At 35.6% G+C, this 23751-nt stretch overlaps 1 protein-coding gene and 1 non-coding gene across 7 annotated transcripts in view; both read left to right on the top strand.

The window, feature by feature from the left end:
* The window catches only part of Nck1 (NCK adaptor protein 1), a 65958-nt gene that overhangs the window by 37412 nt on the left and 4795 nt on the right, over positions 1–23751 (top strand). For 5 of the 6 annotated variants that reach the window (XM_004624993.2, XM_023705012.1, XM_023705020.1 and 2 more), the window contains one exon: positions 8873–9116. In XM_004624993.2, coding sequence (XP_004625050.1) covers positions 8891–9116 — 226 coding nt within the window. In that variant the 5' untranslated portion in view covers positions 8873–8890. Of the gene's footprint in view, positions 1–8872; positions 9117–10714; positions 10837–23751 lie in introns of those variants that run through there. The other variant, XM_004624994.3, reaches the window with a different exon arrangement.
* LOC111814229 lies at positions 15621–15724 on the top strand. Its single transcript, XR_002819268.1, has one exon. It is a non-coding gene; the product is annotated as a U6 spliceosomal RNA (small nuclear RNA).

Here is a 23751-nt window from a genome sequence, read left to right as displayed (position 1 = left end):
TCCTAGGAATTGAACCCAAGGCCTTGATGCATGCTAGGCAGGCTATCACTGAGTTTCATACCCAGTCCTTTTTAAAAATCTGTTTTGAGACAGTTTTGCTAAGTAGTCCAGATTTCCTCAGATTTGGGGTTCTTCTATATCAGGCTTCTAAATAGCTGAGATTAAAAGCAAGTGTCACATCTGACTTTTTTTTTTTTTTTCTTTTTTAGTATCCATTTTACTTATTGTTTTTAGGCTAAATATATCTACTTTTAATTTTAGTTGCTATATTGTTCAGGCTACTTTCAAATTCATGAGCTCATTCGATCTTCCCTCTTGCCACAGCCTCTTGACTGACTGGGACTGCAGGTTTGCACCAGCATACCTAGTTTTAATCCTGTATTTATAGATTTTATTCAGATAAAATTAATTTATGATGACCCTTAATTTAAAGAAAATACAATTATTTTTATAACATTAGAATGCATTAGAGTGGCTAGGGATATAGTTCAGTACAGAGCCTACCTGGTAAGCATAAGATCCTGAGTTCAGTTCTTGGTATTCCTTCCCAAAATGCATTGAATTAATATTTGTAATTTAATTCTTAAATATTTTAAGTTTTGTTTTAGTATGGTGAATATTGATAGAACCCACATGATCAGAAGCTCTTTGAGGTCTTCAATAATTTCTCAGTGTTGTTAAAGGGTGAAATCAAAAGTTTGAGATCACTGATTTAGTAAATTTCTGTATGCTTTTCAGAGGTAGAATAGTAATTCAGAGTACTTGGGGAAGTGAAGTACATACATTTAATTTTTATTTTCTAGTAGTTTTCCGAGATTGAAAAGCCATTTAACTTTGTAACCTCTGAATCATACTTTGTAAAATGAGGATAGTGCTTTAGGATTATTGTGAGGGAAATGGACATTCAGTGAACATTCCTGGTTCAGGATTCTATATTTTGACAATCTGAGAGGATGCAGATCTTTGCCTGAATTAGATGAGTAGGTGTTCTCCAACTTAATCTGTTCGTTGTGTATTCATAGAGAATGTTGTGAAGGTATCTAGAACTGAAAATTTCACATCCGTGAAGACATCTTGAAATGATTCAGTTCTTTAATTTCAATTTAGATCCTATTTTTGTGATAACCAGTTCAAGAAAGACAAAGATATTGTCAGGATTATGCAAAGGTACAGTTTGGAATGACATTTGAAGTACATTTCAAAAAACAAAAGATCAGGAAATAAGTTCTGAAAGAAAAGGCAAGCAGGATGTGAAAGGTATAACCTGGTGATACAGGAGAAAGGAACTCCCAACCTGAAAGATATCTGGGACAAGACCATGTTCTCTAAAATCAGAGAATGAATTTTAAGAACGATGGAGTGGAGGTGCAGGGGAATCCAAAAGATAATGTATTGTTTCCATAAAATAATATGAAATTATATTTGGGGCTGGGGAGATGGCTCAGTAGAATAAGCACTTCCCTGGCAAGTGCGGGGGCCTGAGTTCAATCCCCGGTTCTGCAAAAGAAGAAAAAAAAGAAGAAAAAAGAAAAATGGAGGTTAAGAGCAGAATATATTTATTGAGAGAAAAAAGACTTCTGTGCAAGAAAGATAGAAGGGGACCTGAGTGGTTTGCCAAGGAACTTGCCTTTTTAGAGATTTTTATAGAGCAAAACCACAAGATGAGGTGGATCTCAGGTGAGAAACATGGGAAATTCACAAGGTGGGCATGAGGTAGGACAAAACTATGGTTAGCCAATAAGATTACAAATATAATTGTTCAGGTAAAATTGATTAAATGGGGATCAAATGGGGGAAACCAGTCATACAGCAGGTGGGCATTGAATATTGAACAGGGGCTCTTCTTGTAGGAGGTTGGGTTAGTGACTTCTTGGCTTTCTCAAGGTGGTGGTTGCTACCTTCCTGGAATATCAATTCCTGATATACATCCCTAGGAAGGTTTGTGGGTGCATTTGTTTAACCTTTTGTCTTGAGATCTGGCCCACCTCAGAAGTGCCCCACAGTTACAAGGGATCTGGATTCCACATTGGCTCCCATGAGGGCCCAACTCTGTCTGACCAGCCTGTAATATTTCTATCTCTTTGCCTACAACACTGGGACTAGGGGTCGAGTCTGAAGTTCATGATGCTGATGTAGTTAAAACAGTGCAGCAGTCAATAGGGATCCCAGTAGGCAGTTTAGATTCTGTAAGGGAAGCACAACACTTGATATCAGGTATCACTTGCATACTGGTTGGTGAGGCTTCTCACTTCACATGCCAAGCATGTAGACACAGAGACAAAAGGATAGAAGTTGAATTCCTGAAAGCAAGAGTAGGAGCTGGGAGCATCCAAGTATTGCAAATATGAGTGCAGTTAGGAAAAGAGAAAACCTGAAGTTTTAGCAGGAGAAAGTAGATTTTTTTTTTTTTTTAAAGGAAAGTAGAATCTTAATTGGTAACCAGGACTCTGGGCTAAATGAAAGTATGGTGGAGTTATTTTATAATGAATTTATGAGAGTTGAAATAATAAAGGAGTAAAATAGAAAGATTTACATTGTGTCAATATTTTACCCATCATTCTGGTCTGCCTCAGAGCATGCATTAGGTGTTTTCTCATTTGGCCTCAATTGCTATCTCTTTTGAAGCGCAAGACGTGATTCGTATTTTTAAAGATACATATTACCCCTGTTGTAGTCAGGATATACAAGGAGGGTCCAGGGAGATGGCTCAGTGGAGTAAGAGCTTCCCTGGCAAGCGCAAGGGCCTGAGTTCAATCCCTGGTTCCGAAAAAAAAAAAAAAAAAAGAAAGGATATACAAGGAAATACATTTAATACAGGACACATAATTTGTAGGATTATTTTATGTTATTCACCCAAAGAGACAAATGCAAAACAATATAGTAGATCTGTCTATGCACTGGACACCCAAAGAATCCAGCCAAATGCCTGGATACCATGGTAGTGTCTTCCACAAGTACAGCTGAAGACCTAGAGCCCACAACAATTGTCTTATACAAGTATCAAGGATCTGCACTAGGAAGGCCCTTTGGTCAGTGGCAGAAGCTAGAAAGTCTGTGCGAATGGGATGAAGGATCTGTGCCAGCAGGCTGAGGGATTGGAGCTAGAAAATGATGCTTAATGTAAGGACCAGAGCTCCTCTGAGAACTGTAGCGAGCCACATAGAAGACCCAGGCTTCTCCCACAATGAAAACAGCAGAGTTCATATCAAGAAAACCAGTGTGATAAACTTTTCCAGGAGACTAATTTTATAATCCTACATCCTTAATCCTAGCATCACACATTCTAGATCCAGCTCTGAAAAAGCCCACTTAGGACCACATAAGGCTTTGTGGAGGTGTGTGTGTGGGGGGGGGTTGTTGAAGCTGGGAGGGTAATGCTAGTGCATGAAGACTCTAGGATGTTAATAAGTATCAAGAATATTTGTGTTCTTTTAACAATCTAGAATAAAAGAACCTGGGAGAGAATTTAAGCTTCTGGGATAACGACTAGTTTACTAAAGAAGAGGGAAATAAAGGAACATCACAAGAATATACACCAGCCACATCCATGTTGGGACATGCTGTACTTGTCAAATAAATGACATGGAAGAGTGGGGAAAGAGAATGATACTGTTAGGGCCGGCCAAATAGTTCAGCGGATTAAAGCTTCTGCAAGCAGGCACAGGGGCCAGGGTTCGATCCCTGGGCCTGCTGTTCTGGCCCCACCCCCACCCACGGGGTGCCCTGACAGTGCAATTGAGACTGGGCATAGTGGCTTGCACCTGTACTCCCAGCTCTTGGGAGGCTGTAAGCAGGCGGATCACTATAAGTCAGATCTAATAGTGAGACCCTGGACACCCTGTAGACCCTTCCCTAAAATTAAAAAAAAAGGACACAAATATTGAGAATGATGTTGTTGTAGATTGAAGAGACTGAAAACATAATGACCAAAAAATGTAATATGCAGACTTAATTTGAACACTGGTTTAGACTAGCTAGAAAAAAGATTTTTGAAATGAAAGAAATAAAAGTTTTTAGAAAATACATTGATGAACTTGGAATGTACCTTAGTGGTAGAGTGCTCTCCTAATCTTATGTGAGGTTGCCCTTTTAAAACTACTATGGTTTTTATAACTGCTTCTCAAAAAGCCCATGGTGCTATTGGGAAAAAGAAATTTACTTGGGAGGCTGACGCAGGAGGATCATTGCAAATTTGGGACCAGCTTGGACTACAAAGTGAGCTTAACACCAGTGAACTGCATAGTGAGACCCTGTCTCAAAAAATAACTGTATCTCGGACAGAAAAAGACAATATCTAGGAGTGCTTCTAGTTAAAATAAAAATGGTGCTAAAGAATTGCTTTTGTAAAAACTGAATTGATTGCTTTGGAAAGACTTTGTCAATAGAAATCACTGTAGGAAGTTACTTGATTTTTGAATAAAGTCCAGTTGAGACATCAAAATATTTTGAGGGAAATATACTCCAAAATGTCTGTTGTATTCAGAGTGATATCACCAGTGCTTTTTTTTTTTTTTTTTTTTTTTCCACCAGTGCTTTTTGAAGTATACTGCATTACTTTTAAAAGACCTAAATGAGAAGTCATAGTATGAACCTTAGGGAAAATACCTTCTAAATCCACTTGTATACGGGGTGCTTCCTGGGTCTCTATCAGTCTTCTTTTGGTCTCTTTCTATACCTGTGTCATATTATTCTAAATTACCTCAGTAGGTTTTAGTACATTTTGATATCCAATGGGACAGAGTTTTTGTAGTGTAAACTTTAAGTGGAAAATTCCAGTAAAACTGACTTACACCATAGAGACTTTGTGTGTGTGTGTGTGGTACTGGTGATTGAACTCAGGACCCTGTGCTCATCATAGAGACTTATTAGCTCAGGGAATAGAGGTTCAAAGTGAAAAACGGACTTCATTGCCCTCCCACCCCCCAAAAAAACCCAAAAAGAATCTCTGGCTGTATTTCCCCAGCAATTCTGTTTTTCCCCTGTCTGTCAGTTTCATCTTTCAGCTTCAAATCAAAGGGCTACAGTAGTTCCCTGCTTCATCTCTATGACAAAATCCTGAAGTCTGTATTTTTAAGAACCAGTCAATTTTTCCCTGAAGTCTCTAGCATCTTTTGCTTGCAACTTTTTTACCTTAAGTGGACTAAACTAGCAAGGGAAAGATTTGTCATTGATTTACTTATATAAATTCTTATTCCCTGGCTATTACAATCATGTGGGTAGGTGTAAAAATACAAATACTAATAGACTGATTTGATTATTTACTCCAAAGTAGAAGCCCAAATGCCTATATATTTAGAAGTTTAGCAAGTAATTCTGCTATACAGATGGGGCTTTGATTAATTCAGTTACCCTTGGAGCCAGAGTTAGTTCGCTGAGTTGTATGTCTAAAACAGTGATAGAGAGGTGCTTTTTAAAAGAGTTGGGATACAGTTTGCAAAAGAAACTGATTACTGAATGTAACCTGCAGGGTTGGTATACAGTTCTTATTTTTTCCCAAGTATTTGTTGCCAGGTGAATTTCCAATCCAATTTATCAGGTTTTTGAATAAATTCCATTGAGGTCTAGGATTGAATTTCATTAATTTGCCCACCACTTAGGCACTGGTGGGACACAGGGAAGGAATCTGAGTCACTGCCCACGTATCCTTAAAAAATATTTGCTTTTAGCTTTCCAGTGTCTTGAAAAACTTACTGTTCATTGTTGTTAACCTTTTTTAAAATTATGTACCAGTAATTATTTCAACTTGACTGAAATTATTTTGAAGTAATTTTAATCAGAAAAAGCACATGTATACCAATATATTTTTGTGGTTTTACTGCTCGTTGTTTGTTTTGGTGTTTTTTTTTTTTTTTTTTTTTGTACTAGGAATTGAACTCAGGACCTTGTGTTTGCCAGGTAGGTGCTGTGCCACTGAGCTACATCCCCAGCTCTCATTACTGTTTCTTGAACACAGCATCTTTTTTTGTAGTATTAGTTTTGTATTAAAAGCTAGAGTCATTGTCTTAGTTACTCTTCCTTCTCTCATTGCTGAGACAAATACCCGACACTCAAAATGAAGGAAGGAAAGATTGATTTATTTAGCTCACAGTTACTGGAGGTTTCAGTCCATACATACTCAGCTGGCTCCAAGGCAGAGCAGCACATAGCAGAGGGCAACCTTTCCTGGCGGCTGCAAAGAGCAAAAGCTCAAAAAGAGGTAGCAGCAGCCCAAGCAGCTAGCTTCTCTTCCCACCTTACATTGTAATGCAGATTACCTGCCCCAGGGCAGGTGCAGCATCCACACCCACAGTAATCAATCACAAACTCCAGAAGCCACCCCAAGACTGCATGAGGCTTTGGGGGGATAACTATACACAAACCGTAACTGTCATTAATTCAGAAGATGTAAGCATTGGTGTCACAAGTTTTGAGGCTCTGAGCGCCCCCAAATGTATCTACCTTGTTTACAACTTTGAATGTCAGTGCATGTTGAATTTTGGATTGAAATACATTTCCTTAAGGTTATTAAAAATCTTCCTTCTTTGTTGGTAAAAGAATTTGCTAGTTAATGTCTAAAATAAAAAGCTAAGGGCCAGGGAAATAGCTCAGTGGATTAAACGTTACAGTCCTGCAAGAAGTTGTAGGGGCTGGGAGCTCCATCCCTGGGCCTGCCATGCTGGCCCCACCCCCCGGGGCGCACTGATATGGCAATTGAGACTGGGCGGCAGGCCAGTGCCATGTGGTGGAATGTGCCTGTAATCCCTGCTTTTGGGAGGCTGTAAACAGGTGGTTCACTATGAGTCCGATCTAGTAGTGAGACTCTGAACACCCTGTAGACCTTTCCCTAAAATACAAAAACGTAAATAAAAATAAAAAGCTGAATTTATTTGTATACAATGTGAAGAGTAGCTATTCATGTAAGATAACCTCTGAAGAAAGCAAAGGTGAATCTAGGTTCAGGGATGAGATTGGTTTCTAATTTTTTTCTTTGTTCTAAAATAGTTTTTACATAAATTACATTTATTCCTTGAAATTTAATAAAACTTGTCTCTAAAACCTTACAGTCCTGTTATTTTCTTTATGAAAATTCATAATGATTAAATCTATTTTATTTTTAACTTTTCTGTAAATTTGGATTTCACTTCATTTTAGATTTATTAAAATAATTATAACATAGCTGGGTATAGTGGTGCAAGCCTGTGCTTCCAGCCCTTGGGGGGCTGAGGCAGGAGAATCCATGACTTAAAGGCCAACCCGGGCTGCATGGTTCAAGGCCTACATAGTGAGAAACCCTATCTCAGAAAACAAATAAAATAAGTGAAACTATTTATAATATACAGTATCTTTTGAATTTGCAATATAGTTACGACTTCATTGGTGGGGTTTTTTGTTTTGTTTATTTGGTACAGGGTCTCACTACGCAGCTCAGACTTGTAATGATCCTCTTGTCTCAGCTTCCTCAGTGCTGGGATTATAGGTGTGCACCACCATACCCAGTTCTGGGGCTGGCACAGCACACAGGGTTCTGGAGCCATTACAGCATGCTGTACCAGGGATCAAACACGGGTCCTTGCACTTGCCTGACAGGTGCTTAGACTGCTGAGCTATCTCCCCAGCCCATATTGGTGATTTTTGAGTGAATTTTTTTTTATGTTTTTTGGGGGTATTTTTTTGTTTGTATTATATTTTGAGAAGGGATCTTCCTGTTGCTCAGATTGGGCTCAGCCTTGCTATGTATCTCAGGTTGTCTTTGAACTTGTGATCCTTCTGTCTTACCTTCCCAAGTGCTCAAATTATAGGTTCTTTCCAACATGCCTGGATATATATTTTTTAATTGATCAAACTTGCTAGAATGTGTAAATTTTATTAATGTTAACAGAACTATCTTTTCATTATGGAACTTTTCTGGTACATTTTGTTTTCTGTTTCATTATACTCTTGTTTGTAGTTTTTTCCTATTCTTTAGCTTCTGCTTTTTAAACTGTGTTAGATATTTATTTCATTAACTTAATTAGGGTTCTTTCTTTCTGTGTGTTTTTTTTTTTTTTTTTTTTCCTCTCTTTTTTTTCCATTTTCAAAAAACAAAACCCAGGACCTTGCACATACTAAGCATGCACTTAGCCACTGACCTAAACCTCTAGCTTAGTTTTTAGCTCTTATTCTTTTCTAATATAACTATTTAAAACTAAAAGTCTGCCTCTATGTAGTACTTTTGTAGCATTTACAAGGTTAGTCTTTTATTCTATTTAAAAAAAATTTCTTCTCAGACTCATAAGATTTTTAGAATTTTACAAACATTACTTTTTGAGACCTGTCTTTTTGACATGATAGCTAGAGAATATGGTTATAGTATACTAGTTAAAAGTTGTTGAGACATTAGCTTGGCATTTGATCAGTTTGTTTTGTGTGTTCCATATGCACTGTTCTATTTGGAAATAAATTTGTATATGTTTAAACTTATATAAGTGACAAGTTTTTTTTTTTTTTTCTTTTCTGAAGTAAATGCATTAAAAATCATCCTGTCATAATGGATGTGTCACCTTCTTCCTGTGGTTCTTACTAATCTGTTTATTTTGGTTTTGTGCCTTCTAATTATGTAGAAAGGATAATCATTGCTCAGAACAGTGTCTTATTTTGTATATGTAAATTCTGATCTTAACTGTATTGAGACCTTTTCATCATTTGTATAATGAACTTAATGCTAAAGATGGTTTTGGCCTTAGTTTATGTAATATTAATACAGCAATACAAGTTTTTAAAACTTGGTGTTTTTCTGGTGTATTTTCCTTCTATTTTTACTTTTAATGCCCTTAGATTTTTAGGTATGACTTTGAAAAGTGGGTAAACAACTATCACTTAACATTAAAAAGAAATATTTTCTGTGTGTTTACAGTGCTGAAACTGTTGAAATATGGCAGAAGAAGTGGTGGTAGTAGCCAAGTTTGATTATGTGGCCCAACAAGAACAAGAATTGGACATCAAGAAGAATGAGAGATTATGGCTTCTGGATGATTCTAAATCCTGGTGGCGAGTTAGAAATTCTATGAATAAAACAGGTTTTGTGCCTTCTAACTATGTGGAAAGGAAAAATAGTGCTCGGAAAGCATCTATTGTGAAAAATTTAAAGGATACCTTAGGTAAGTTGTTTTTATATATTCTTTTAAATAGATATTGGAGCTTAATTCTGACAATGTCAGCAGAATTGATTTGAAAAGCGTACAAGTGGAACTTCAGCTAAGCAAGATAAGTTTGATTCATAGCAGATATTTAAGCCAACAGATTAGTAAAGGGCCCAAATTCAAAGATAAACTGGTGCTGATGAGCAGAACTCACACCATCTAGCAGAAACTCCTTGAATCATGATTACCTGAAAGAGTTTAGACTTAGAAGAAAATTCTTTCTAATTTAGGGAAAACGTAAAATGCAGAATTGCCTCCTTGGTTGTTAAGGCACTTATTTTACATGGTACATGCCTGAATTTTAACATCTAATGGCTTAACATTTTGAATTTTATTTTAAAAAATAAACCATTTTATTCTATTTGATATGAGTCTTGAACTATGGATTATTATTGTATATTAGCATGTATAGGTCTGATTTTTTTTTCTTACGCCCTCCTTATTTCCTTTAACTATAAATTTATTTACTTGTGATTAATTTTTACTGGTCTTCCAATAGGGTTAGTTGACAGTTGAACCTACTTCAGTCACACTGATCTTGTTTAATAGGAAGGAAATATATATATAAGTGAAGATTGCCCCCTCCCTTTTAATTAAACTATCTGACAGGAAGGAATTGGGAGGGCCAAAATTAATTTTGATATTCAGGCAGACATACTGTCATTTAATTGTTCTTTGTCAGGGGGTTAAAAAAAGTTTCTCCTTAACTATGTAGAGTGATTGACAATATATTATGAAAAAATTGATGTACTGCTTTCTATTAGTTTTCGTTTCTTGTTCAATGATACTGTTATTTGGAGAGGTTTTTTTTTTTTTTTTTTCCTGAACCGGGATTGAAATGAGGCCCTTGTACTTGCCAGGGAAGCACTTATTCTACTGAGCCATCTCCTCGGCCCTGGAGAGTTTTTTTTTTTTTTTTTAATCAACGGAAGAATATATGATGTTTTTAACCACTGTAAAATAGGAAACATAAAATATAGTATAATTCAAAGAATTCTGTAAGGAATTAGAATATATTTTTGAACTAGGTGTTTCTAGTGTTCTGAAGTAATTTAAATAGATCTAATCCTGTGACATATAACTCACCGCCTAGATAAGCTTTATCTCTATTTCAATCTTAACAAACCTGATAACTATTACAATGTTACAGTTATTATTCTATATTCCAGGGTGATTTATGGTTTGCCTGCATAATTATATAAATCCAGTTTTGGCCATTTTCCTCAAAATTTCTGAATTCACTTTTGGTAACTTGAATGCCCATAAATAATAGATTTGTTTTGTAATGATTGTACTAATAGAGACATTATTTGGAAATTGAGAAGGAAACCAAAGAAAGGATGAATGTATTTTTAGCTTTTAAAAAGATACGAATTTTGTTACTTTATTAAAAATAAGTGAATAATGAGGTCATATTTTTGTCCATCATGATTTACTTGTTTTACAGGTTCTTTTATAGTTTAGGAAAAAAATAGTTTTGGAGAGAAGTCTCAGAAAAACACTCTGTATTGCTTGGGTGTGGGCCAGGTCACATGGACTGGGTGTGGGAAGTTTCAGTGTTACAGAGCAGACCGGGAAGCTCGCTGGGAATTATCCAGCACAGTGTTAACAAACTTAGAAAAGGAACACAACATTTTATTCAAAATGGATTGGTTAAACGTCTTTAAAGGTTTTTTCAGTAAGTTGTCCTTTTTATTAAATCTATGGCTTTGTTGTACTTGAATTATAGAGTTTGTAAATTTAGAGGGAAGCTGGGGAAAGAACGTGGTGATTTTATATTAGCTGGTATTTTATGTTGTTTGTGTAGTACAAGTTAATTGATTGGTGAGCTCTTAAATGTTGTTAATTTTGACTTAGATCTTTTTAATTTGATGTAGTTAATTCAAATTCAGTAACTTTCAATTTAGCACATTGTAATTCAGTTATGAAGATTAAAATTATTAGGGAGTAGGGTTAGGTGAACAGATTTTTTAATCCTCTACTTTTAAGTTAATATGATAGCATTTTACTACTTTTTACTTCGATTTTATAATAAGAGTATAATATGATTGTAAAAGAGCTAGTAAAATACTAACATTGACTTACAAGAGCCTAATCTGTGTCTGCTGATGACTTCTTATGATCTTAGAGTAGTAAACTTGATTTGGAGGAATTATTTTGAGCCCAAGGAAACAGAAATAACCTGTCAAGAGATTCTAGGGAAAAGATATTGCATAGAAAAGGGCAGTACAGAAGAGGAGTAGGCACTTTGTTGAAAAATAATGTTCTAATTGTAATATGAGGATTCAATTGTTCTTTTGTTAGCTTTAGTGGCTATGTGAATCTCCACAATGTCTGGTAACTGGCTTACCTTTTGGAGAGTTAATAAATTTTTGCATTTCCAGTGTTTGGGTTAGTTTCCTCTTTAGAGATTTTATTAATTTAACATTTTTTGAGGGCCTACTATGACCTAGGCAAAAATCATTTAGGTTGAATTATTAATATTAACTCTTGGTCAGAGTTACATTCTAGTGCAAAAGTAGATGATAGGTATTTTTTATTAGTAATATAGTGGATTTTCATATGTAGGTATAATCACAAGGAATATTAACTGTCAATCAGAATGGTATAAAAAGAATATATAGTATTGATACAGTGATTCAGTATACATCATTAATTAACAGAATGATAAATTATTCTCTACAGAGTCTTAGGAAGCTGTTAATATTAAATACATGTGTACTCTGAGGGTCAGAATTTGAAATTTGTAACCAATATATTCTATTAATCCCTGTAGCACCTCAGTATATTTATTTTACCAGGCAGCTTATTAAGAGTATAAGTAAGCTATTCTTTCACCTACTCCCTGGATGGATTTAAAAAGTGGAGGAAACAGGATATGTGTGGTAGCCAGAATACCCTTGAAAACAAAAACTGTTTTATATAAAGCAAGTGATTTTTTCATTTAGGTGAAACAAACATGAAAATATAACAGCTTAAATAAACACCTATATGTAATGGATAGAACACCATTTATTAGCCTCGTGGCCTAGGATATAGAACTAAAACTTTCCTGATTTTCTGGTTTTTTATTTATTTATTTATTTTTGTTGGTTTGTTTATATAGGAGAGAGTTGGGCAAGACTAACAATCCTGGAGAGTCCCTTCTAACTCTAAAAGTCTTACAGTTGTGGTAAACAACTAAGTGGTCTCATGTGTGTCATAGGAATCAGGGGAAATCCATCAGAGAGAAATTAGTTTTGAGGAAGAACATAATGGCAGAGTATCACTAAAACTAGGATTTTTAGTTCACTAAAAAACTAGGAGAAGCAGTAATACTCTCTTTGGATCTCTTCTGTTAAACATTTACCCAGTGATGTAGATTGAGGAAAAAAATGACATTTTTAGAAAAGAATGTCATTCATACTGGTGGCAGTTCCCAATAAAAGAACCCAACTTGGGTGCAGTGGTACACCCCTGTAATTTCAGCACTTGAAGGAAGCTGAAACAGAATAACAAGGAAGTGGGCGATTTAGTGAGACTGTCTTGAAATAACAATTAAAAGGTCTAAGGAAGTAGCTTAGTGCTAGAACACCCCTGAATTTGATCCTCAGTACCACAAAACAAAAAACTGAAAACATTGCAGAGAACCTAATCTGGTAGCAATTTACATGAGTAAAAGATTTAGTAAGAGCTGCTGTAGTAAAGTAGGTGAAGGGATGCAATAGTTATGTATGTGTATGTTGGCTAATTGAAACACGATGTAGGTCACTTTAGGTACTTTCATCATGGTATTGAGACACTGACAGTTCCAATATAGAATATATAGAAGGATTTCCAATATAGAAGGATTTGGAAATCAGATTATAGAAGGAAGAATTGTATTGATTTATATAAGGAAGTTATTGCTTTATATAAAGTTACTGATTTTCCTTGTGAAAGGATATAATTGTTGATTACAATTGAGAATTTAAGTGATACACTTTTTTTGTGTAACCTTGTAGTTTTGTATCTACTCTCATTGGTAGCAGGAGATTTGAAATGTCCGTTTTTTAACAATAGAAATAAAGACCAGTTGCCAGTCTGTTTAAACAGTCTTCTTTTTTTCTTGGATAATACATAGTCTTAGACATTGAAATTAACTCACTTTGAAATTAATCTTTATTTTCAGTTAAGTTTTTTTGGGGTATTTTGCTTATGAATATTGAGTTTAACAGACTTTACGATGAGCATCAGCCGTATACAGTTGTAGATGGTATAGGAAATGCTAACGTTCAGTAAGCCAGAATAGTCATCACAGAACTTACACTTTAGTAGATAGGCTTAAAAGACAGAAAAAAGATAATGCATATACCTCAGAAGAACAAGGTGCTAGGATGTTTGAAAAAGAGCTTACGTACTGTTGGAAGTGGGGGTAGGAAATGAAAAATATTAAGAAATGTGGAGTAAGAATAAGTTACATAATTAAAAAGTTTTTATTTGAAATTTTATTTTTTGAATGAATAGATTTTTAAAAGGCACAAGTATAAAGGTTTTGAGGAAAAACTAGCAAAGAAGATAAGCTAAATCATGAAAGGTGAAAACATTTGGAAATTTAAAGGCTTCCATTTCTTATTAAGACAAGATTATTAAAATATATTTTATTTAATATTTATTATCATTATCATGTTACTGTATTTTATTCAGTTCCCAAGACACTCTTATTAAATAAGTTTGCCCAGGGGGGTTCTTCTCTTTTCTTTTTTTTTTTGGCAGAACTGGGGATTGAACTTAGGCCCTTGCGCTTGCCATGCAAGCGCTTATTCTACTGTGAGCTATCTCCCTAGCTCCAGGGGTTATTTCTTTAAAATTAAAAAAACATTTTTTTGAGACAGAATTTTATTGGGTTGCTTCAACTGACCTTGAACTCTTGATCTTTCTAAGCCTCCTGGGTTCCTGGAATTACAGTCATTCACTATTATACTTTTTGTGTTTATCTTTGCTATAATTTTTATTACTTCCCTTCTTATGCTAGTTTTGGGTTTAGTTTTTCTTTTTCAAGGTCTTTAATTTGTAAACTTCAATTGCTGATTTGAGATTGCATTTTTTTTATGTAAGGGTTTAGAATTATGCATTTCTTTCTAGTATTTCTAACGTCTTGTGGAGTTTTCTCTGTCATGTTTCCATTTTTTATTATCCCAAAATATTTTCGCACCTCTGTCATTTTTTTCTTTGACTTCTTGGTTAAAAGTATATTGAATACTTTCTACATAAGTGAATTTTCTAGGTTGTTTTTTCTTTTATTGATTTCTGGGGTCATCCTGTGTGCTCAGAAAGGTATTTTGTATGGTTTCAGTCTCAAGTTTATTGAGGGTTATTTTGTGGCTAACAGAGTTTGTCCTGCAGAGTGCTCTATATGCACGTTTGAAAAATTTGTATTCTGTTTCTTTCTTTTTTTTTTTTTTTGGCAGTACCAGGGATCGAACTCTGGACCTTGCACTTGCTAAGCAGGCTCTTACACCACTGACCTATATCCCCGGCCCCTTATTTCTGTTTCCTTAGGTCTGGTTGGTTTTATAATCTTCAAGTCCTGTGTTTCCTTAATGATATTTTCTTTAATTCTGTTACTGAAAGTGAATATAGATGTTTTAAAGTATTATCATTATTCTAGTTCTCCATTTAGTTTTATTGGCTATGTATATGTGTGCGTGTGTGTGCTACTCTGTTGTGAGGTTATAGGTAACTGTCATATATTCTTTATGGATTGATCATTTTATTAATACATAGTGTTCTTACTCAGCCCCCTTATCAAAAAAGATGTCAGATACACTCATTGGAAGAAAGATAGCCTTTTTAATAAATAGTGCTGGAAAAACTGGCTCTGCACATGCTGAAGATTAAAATTGGACCCATATCTTTCACCATGCACTAACCAATTCAGAATGTATCAAAGATCTAAGTATTATAATAGAAACACTAAATCTGTTGCAAGAGGGAATAGGTAATACTCTCAAAGATATAGTTGTAGGCAAAGACTTTATTTTTTTTTGTATTTTGGGGAAGGGTCTACAGGGTGTTCAGGGTCTCACTAACTAGATTGGACTCGCAGTGATCTGCTTGTTTACAGCCTCCTAAGAGCTGGGATTACAGGTGAGTGCCACCCAGTCTCAATTGATGTCCCAGCACACCTCAGAGGTGGGGCTGGCACTGCAGGCCCAGGGATCGAACCCCCGAGCCACTGTGCCTGCTTGCAGGTGCTTTAATCCACTGAGCTATTTGGCCAGCCCTAGTAGGCAAAGACTTTATGAATAAAACCCTGATTGCACAGGAACCATCACAAAGAACAACTGGGATCTCATCTGATTAAAAAGCTTTAGCACAGCAAGAGAAGCCACCAACAGAGTGAAGAGACAACCCACAATGTGGGAAAAAATGTATTGAGAACATGTGAAGAACTCAAATCAGACATCTCAAGTGGAAAGACATATCCAAAAATGGGCATCTGTGCTTGTTTAGGTAGCACATATACTAAAATTGGAACAATACGGAGAAGATTACATGGACCTTGTGCAAGGATGACACAAATTTGTGAAGTGTTCCATATTTAAAAAACAAAAGTGGGCATCTGAGATGAATGCACACTTTTCAGATGAAGTACAAATAGCAAATATATGAAAAATAGTATCACTGGTCATTTGAGAGATGCAAATTAAAATAACACTGAAATTCCATTTCACTCTGGAGAGAATTATTATTTATCAAGAAATCAATAACAAATGCTAGAGAGTCTATGGGGAAAAAGGACCTCTTCTCCACTGTTGGTGGGAGTGTAGACTGGTACAACTCCTGTGAAAATCAGTGTGGAGGTTACTCAGAAAGCTAGGATTAGAGGTCCCATTTAACCCAGTTCTTCCCCTCCTGGATAATTTTCCAGAATACTTTAAAAAATCACACCACAGTTATCTATGTGCATCTGTGTTTATAGCAGCACAATTTGTAGTTTCTAGATCTTGGAAACAAGCCACATGCCCATCATATCATACATTTTTAACAGTCAGGTTTGAATTAAAGCAGTTTAGGTCAAATAGTATATATAACTCTGCTCTTCACACGTTCTCTCTTTAAACAGTATACTATTATACACTAAATGCCTATTTACCTTGATTTGAAATTACTGGTGATTTTTTACCCCCCTTGAGAATAGTGTCTCACTATGTAGTTTAAGCTGGGCTTGAATTTACTCACTTCACAGCCTGAGCTGGCCTTGAACTTGAAATGATCATCTTCCCTCGCCTCCTGAGTGGTGGAATATAAGCACGTGATACCATACCTGGCATGAAATTTATTTTTTACATTTATATTGTAAATCATATAGTGGAGAAAAACAGGACTAATAAACCAAAAATAAAATCTGTCTGGCTTTTATATTTATTTGTGTAGTTACATTTATTTATTTTTGGTACCAGGAATCAAACTCAGGACCTTGGGCTTGGCAGGCAGGTGTTTGTTTATGGAGCTATATCTGGCCCCATAGCTACCTTTATTGTTGCTATTTATTTCTTCATATGAGTTCAGATTTCTGTTTGTTGATCTTGCATATCTGACTCAAGAACTGTCTTTTAACATTTCTTACAGCACAAGTCATCTAGTAATAATGTATTCCTTTAGTTCTTGTTTATATGGGAATGACTTGATTTCTTCTTGATGTTTGAAGAACCATTTGACTTTTCTAAACTACTTTTATCAGTTATACAGTCACATGGCTACAGAAATATTTTATTTGCCTCATTGCTAAAATGTTGACATTATTTCCTTAAACACCTAGGGCCAAAAGGAAAATAGCTAGGTATGGTGGCTCATGCCTGTAATCCCAGCAGTAAAGAGGCTGAGGTAAGATGATTGCAACTATATGTTGAGATCTTGTCTCAAAACAAGGGAGGGGAAAAATTCTTCTCTTTCTTACAGATTGGATTTATATTGATACACTCTTCCACTTAACCAAGCCATTTACAATGGCTTAGCCTTCTCCTGATGTTTTCCCAAAGCCAATATATCAGCTAGAAGTGAAAAAATAGTAATATTTTCTAGTTTTTCCCAAGAATGTGACCAGCCTTGGCCATATGGAGCCTTCTACTAGAAAAGGGAACTTTTATTCCCCCTTTTGTCTTTGTTTGTACGTTTATAATACGTAATGATTGCATTCTTTTTGAGGAGTTGGTATATGAACAGAACACATCTCAATTCTTTTTCAGCCTTTTCCCCTCTTTTTTTTTTTTTTTGGCAGGACCGGGGATTGAACTTAGACCCTTGCGCTTGCCAGGGAAGCACTTATTTTACTGAGTCATCTCCCTGCCCCCCCCCTTTTTTTCTGTCTCTTGATTTCCTTCATGTTTGGAAAAGATCTATGTCCTTACTTCTTACGTATCTTTTACTTGGCTTTTTATTTATATTGTGTTTCCTCCTGTGTCTGGTTTGATTGATATAACATTATGGTCTCAAAGTGCGTTCATTTTCCCAAAAGTGTTCCAGATTTCTTCTTCATAGCAGAGTAGTACTCCATTGTGTATAAATACCACATTTTCTTTATCTGTTAATTTACTGATGGACATACAGGCCACTTTCAAGATTTAGTTATTATGAATTGTGCTGCTGTACATGTGGATATGCTTCAATTACTATAATATGATGTCTTTTAAGGTTTTTTTAGAATGATACCTAGGAGGGGAACAGCTAGGTCAAATGGAATTTCTAGTTTTAGTTTTTTGAGGAATCACCATAATAATTTCTGTAGTAGTTATTTTACTTATATTTCCACCAGCAGTGTGGAAGCGCTCTTTTTTTCTTACAACCTTACCAGCATTTGTTATTTGATTTCCTGTTTTGGTGGCCATTCTTTGTGAAGTATGGGAAATCTCAGTGTTGTTTTAATTTGTATTTCTCTAATGGCTAGGGTTGCTGAACATTTTTTTCATATGTTTATTGGCTCTTTGTATTTTTGCTTCTGAGAAAAGTCTGTTCATTTTAGTTGTCCATTTTTTGGTTGAATCTTTTATTGGGAGGGCTAATTATTTTGAGTTCTTCGTGTACTCTAGGAGTAACTGTAAAACTATAGGTTGTCTCTTTTGGTTATTTCCTGGACTGTGCAGAATCCTTTTAATTTGATGTAATCCCATTTGTTGACATCTGGTAGTATTTCTTGTGCCATTATGTTCTTGCCTAGCCTTATGCCTTAAAGAGTTTTACCTGTTTTGTCTTCCAGCAGATTGTTTTAACATTTCATTCTATTTTATTTTAGTAGATGGTGAGATATATGGATCTAGACTCAGTATTCTGTATGTAGGCAGGCAGTTTTCTACTAATTAAAAAGTGATTGTTCCTCCAGTGTATTTTTTAAAATTTAAAAAAAATCTTTTTATTTATTTATTTAGTTAGTTGGTACAGGGTCTCACTACACAGCAGTAATCCTCCTGTCTCAGCCTCCAAAGGGCTGGGATTACAGGTGTGCGACACTGTGCCTGGTTCCAATGGCCAGCACTGTGTGCTCAGGGTTCCAGGAATCAAACTTAGGTCCTTACCACTGAGGCACTTAGTGCTGAGCTGTCTCCCCAGCCCTTGTTTAATGTTTTTGTGTCTGTGTTCATTAAAGTGACTGGCCTGTACTCTTTTGATGAGATATGATTTTGCAGTTAATGTAATGGTAGCTTCCAGGAGTGACTTTGGGCCTAAACCTTGCCTTGTAATTTAGTTAAAGAGTTTGAGAACTATTGATGTTAGATCTTCCCTGGAGTGCTAAGAATTTATCAGTAAATCCTCCAGGACCTGGGCTTTTCTTAGTTCGTAGGTTTTTATTACTGCTTCAGTTTAATTGCCTACATTGGAACTTCGAAAATCCCTTATTATCCGATGTACTGAATATCCTTTCCCATTATCTTCCTTGTCAGGAATTTTTATCTGTTCCATGTCCCAATTGTTTTTCTTTGCTGTAGGCTGCTGCGTTAATCAGGTGATTTGAGAAAAGCCACCTTCAAAAACACCTTAGTCTTAGGAATGTTTCAAGTCAGGTAGACCCAAGGCAAGCCATTGCACCAGTTCCTCAGGGAACTGACAAGTTGAAAGCCACAATTACAGTTCTTGAAGAACAATGTCTTTGTGGTTCCTTCAGGGATTAGGATTACAGGTTTCTGCCCTCTGTATTTGGGATACCACTGATTGGGGGTATAAGGGGTGGTAGGCAGGTGGCTTAAAATGCCACAGTGTTGGGCGTGGTGGTGCATCCCTATAATCCCAGCTGTTGGAAGGCTGAGATAGGAAGATTACTGTCAGTTTGAGGCCAGCCTGACCACCCTGAACTATATAGCAAGACCTTGTCTCAAACCCCAGATTAATAAAATTTTTTAAAAGTAAAACAAATGAATGCATGCACATTGTAGAATTCTCTTTACTGCAGACAGCATCTTTCTTCACCAAGCCTTGCCTACATTTTATGTTTTTTTTCGCTAGTGTATTTGACTCTGGCAGTATTTATCAGCACACTGCTTTTTAAAGAGAACCCTGGGGTGTCAGTGCTGCCATTTTTGGTGGTGTCATTCTTGATGTTGAGATTTTTCAGAATAATGATATTGTTAACTAGAAGTAAAAAAGTTGGGAGAGAGAGAGTGTTGATTTATTAGTACAAGAAGCATTATTTTTGTGTAGACATGGTTGTTGGAGGGTAAGGTGCTAATCATATAATCTTCTGTTGTTTAATAACGGGATTTTAGTACTTCAATTCTAGAAAGAGTTTATAGGTGCAAAGAAATCTGAGAAATGTGTATGCATGTTAAAATGAGGATATAAGATTTTTTTTTTTTAAATTAGAAGTGAAGACCAAATATGGCAGCTAGGAAAAATTTCAATTTAGAAAACATTCACTTACATATTTAGCAAACTAATTTTGTCCTTACTGTGAATATACTTAGTACTAATGCTAAATAAGCATTGGAGATAGAAACGATCTAGTTATCTGTCCTTTAGGAAGTTTACTTTCATTTTATGAAAAAAAGGTAAGTAAGCACAGTGCCAATGTATAATAAAAAGGTTTAGAGGAGTCCAGACAGAAGCATACAAGAATATGTGAATAGGTCAGAAGAGAAAACAGGAGACATGGAAGTCAGAGAAAGAAAAGTGAATTAGAGAGTTCTGTGGCCTCTGTTGTCCTGTAAAGATTGTGAAGGCTGAGGACTCTGAGCCATACTATTTTGGTAATAAGAAGATAGCATGATTTTCATAACATAGGTTTTAATTGAGTAGTTTTGACAGCATGGTGGAGATACAGAATCAGATTATAGAAGTAGGCATGTGAGGGAGTGGTTAAAAAAAAAACTTGAACAGAAACACCACTTCTTAAAATTAAGTTTGTTGGTACATTTTAGGTACACATAATGATCACATTCATCTAAGGGATTTGCATTTGTACATGATATAACTTGATTCCTTTTTTGTTCTTGTTCCCTTGGCTTCCCTTCAACTTGTCTTCCTGTCCTTGTTTACAGAAGTTTTATTTCTGGTTTTTCCTTTTCTCATTTTCCCCCCTTTCTGCCTTTCCTCTTCACCCTTCCCCAGTTCTCCTTTGAACATTTTCTTCCTATTTCCCAATATCTATTATACATTTTGGTTCTTTTCTTATTTTTTTGTTATTTCTAACATGATGCTACTTTTTTTTTTGTTGTTAATTTTATTGAGAAACAGCAGTGAGACAGTTTCAAAACCGATTAGTAGGACAGTTTCAATAATTAATACATTGCATATTGTTATCGTCTTAGTGGTTATTCATAGTACAAGATGCAGACATGATATCCTGTCCAAATACTATTAATTACAAATCTTTCTTCTAATTGAATTAAGAAAAGGTAGCTGTATATCTATTCTGTATTGTATGTGCAGATACAAAATGGTCCTTCCTTTGTATCCCCTTTTTTTGTTTAGTTTTCTTAGAGATGGTATTTCATTGCCATTTAAATATTGTAGGTACACGAATTCAGCAAAATAGTCCAATATAGTCCAGTAACCCATAATAGTAGTGGGTTATCCGTAGGACTGGCAATGTCAGAAGTTGTTGACTTGAGCCTTTCACAGCTCAGCATATTAATATGGCTTTACTTTTTATACCTTGTTTTTATACTTTTCTGCTGGATTGTTAAGACCAAGATGAAACAAAACCACAAGAAATGTATCTTTTGTATCTGATAAGATCAAGTCAAGTCCCCTCAGGATTTATCCTGTTACCCTGTACCGCAGTTTGCAGATCCTTTGTCAGTGTCAGCCATGTGGATGAGTCACGGCCATTGCTTGGCCAATGTGCTCTCTGTGAAAGCCTGAGAGAATGTTTTCTCTCCATGTGACTCTCCTTAGGCACACTCACGTCATCGATCATGGCCCCATTATCTTCTTGATCAGAAAATTTGGGACACAACTGAGTTACATGATGTTACAGTATAAGTTCTCCTATTTCCTGAGTCTTCACTGACCTTGAAAGTCTAGGCCCATGATGTTGGCTGTCCTTGCAGCTCTTCTTTTTCTCTAATTTTTGGTCTGCAAACTTAGGTTGTTAACCCTCCACAAGTGAAGCTCATTATTACTCTACAACATATGCAGTTGGGTTTAACCTCACTATCTGTCTGAATATCAAACATTTTAGGCATAACATGGAACAGGTATTTGGTGCAACCATTATGGCAATCAGTGTGGATACTCCTTAAAAAATCTAGGACTGGAAATCCTAGTCAAGCCAGCTATCCCTCTACTGGGAATTTTCCTGGAGGAACTGAGTATGTCATATCATAGTGATGTATGTGTACCTAAATTTATAGCAGCACAATTTGTGATAGCCAGATCTGGGAAACAACCAAGATGCCCATCACCTGAAGAATGGATGAAAAAGATGTGGTATTTTTATGCAATGGAGTATTACTCAGCTATAAAGAATGATAAACTTGAAGCATTTATATTTAAGTGGATGCCACTTGAACATATACTCGTAAGTGAAATAAACCAGACCCACATGTGTAAGTAACGTATGGTCTCCCTAGTATAAGAACTCAAAAGAAGAAATACAAATAGAAAGGTATAACACAATTAAAAGGAAACCAAGATCTTGAGGATTGGACAATGAAGAGAGGGCAAGCTGGGAAAAATGACAGGGGCAAAGCCATACATTTATACACACAAGATGGGTAAGGCAGTGATCCTGAGAAACATCAGCAGGTTTTTGAAACCAGGAGTTAATTGGTGGGATTCTCACCCTGACTAACTATATATGCTGATACCTATGAACTAAGCAACTGCACTGAAGAAAGCAATATGTAATAGAAGGGTCACACTTGGAATGCCTGTCATTATGGTCGTCTAAATGTATACTGCTTGTCATGATATACCAATTATTGCCATACTGTTTCTTAAGTAAATGTTTGTTTTAAAAAAGTAATAAATGAAAAAAATAGACAAGAAAAAAAAATGTCATAGGACTGTCCTGCTGCAATGCTGTATATAGTTAGATTTCTAAATTTCTGTGTAAAAATATGTATTCTATATTTTTAAAATATTTTTTTTTAAATTTTTTCCTCTGTACTCTGTAGAGACTTAAAGTTTAACATATCAATACTAGATGGAAAATACATTTCGGTTCTTATTTACACTTTTGGTTTCTCACATCAGAAAAACAATGTGATATTTGCACATGTATGTCTGATTTATTTCACTTAAATATGGTCTCATATGCAGCCATTTAGCTAGGAATGTCTCAGGTTTATCCTTCTTTATGACTGAGTAGCACTCCATTGTATAAAGGAAAAAGACCTACATCTTTATCCAGTCATTGGTTAATGGACATATGAGCTGTTTCCAAGATTTGGTTATTGCAAACTGTGTCACTATAAACATGGGTATGCATATATTGCTGTGGTGTGATGCTTTTATTCTTTTGGGAAGGTACCAAGAAGAGGACTAGTCAGGTTGAATGGAATCTCTAGTTGTAGTTTTTTGAGAAGTCTCCGCAGTGGTTGTACCGGTCTTCAGTCTTACCCACAGTGGAGGATTCCTTTTCCCTACCACCCGGCTAGCATTTGTTATTCATTTATTGCTTGATAATAGCGATTTTTTTGGAGTGAGATGGAATATTGGTGGTGTTTTACTTTGAATTTCTCAAAAGACTGATGATGTTGAACATTGTTCATTTATTTGTGGCTTCTATTCATGTGGGAAGTGTCTACTTCAGATGCCCATTTTTTTATTGGATCTTTGAATTTGAAGGGCTGAATATTTTTATTAAGTTTTTAGTTCTCTATATATTTTAAATAGGAATCCTTTGTCATAGGTACAGCTGGCAAAATTTTTGTTCCGTGCTATGGGCTGTCTTTTCACTTTTTTGGTGTTTTTTTTTACCTTGTTCTTTTGCTGTACAAAGGGTTTTTTTTTTTTTTTTTTTTTTTTTTGTATTTTAGGGGATTGAACACAGGGTGTTCAGGGTATCATTACTAGATCAGACTAGTAGTGATCTGCCTATTTTCAGCCGCCCAAGAGCTGGGATTACAGGCGCCACAGAACCCTCTGATTTACTGTTTTTTTTTTTTTGTTTGTTTTTTGTTTTTTGTTTTTTGTT

This window comes from Octodon degus, unplaced genomic scaffold, assembly GCF_000260255.1.
Source record: "Octodon degus isolate 3935 unplaced genomic scaffold, OctDeg1.0 scaffold00008, whole genome shotgun sequence".
NCBI classification, from domain to species: domain Eukaryota; kingdom Metazoa; phylum Chordata; class Mammalia; order Rodentia; family Octodontidae; genus Octodon; species Octodon degus.
The sequence above is the reverse complement of the archived record's forward strand: the minus strand, read 5'-3'. Positions and strand labels throughout refer to the sequence as shown.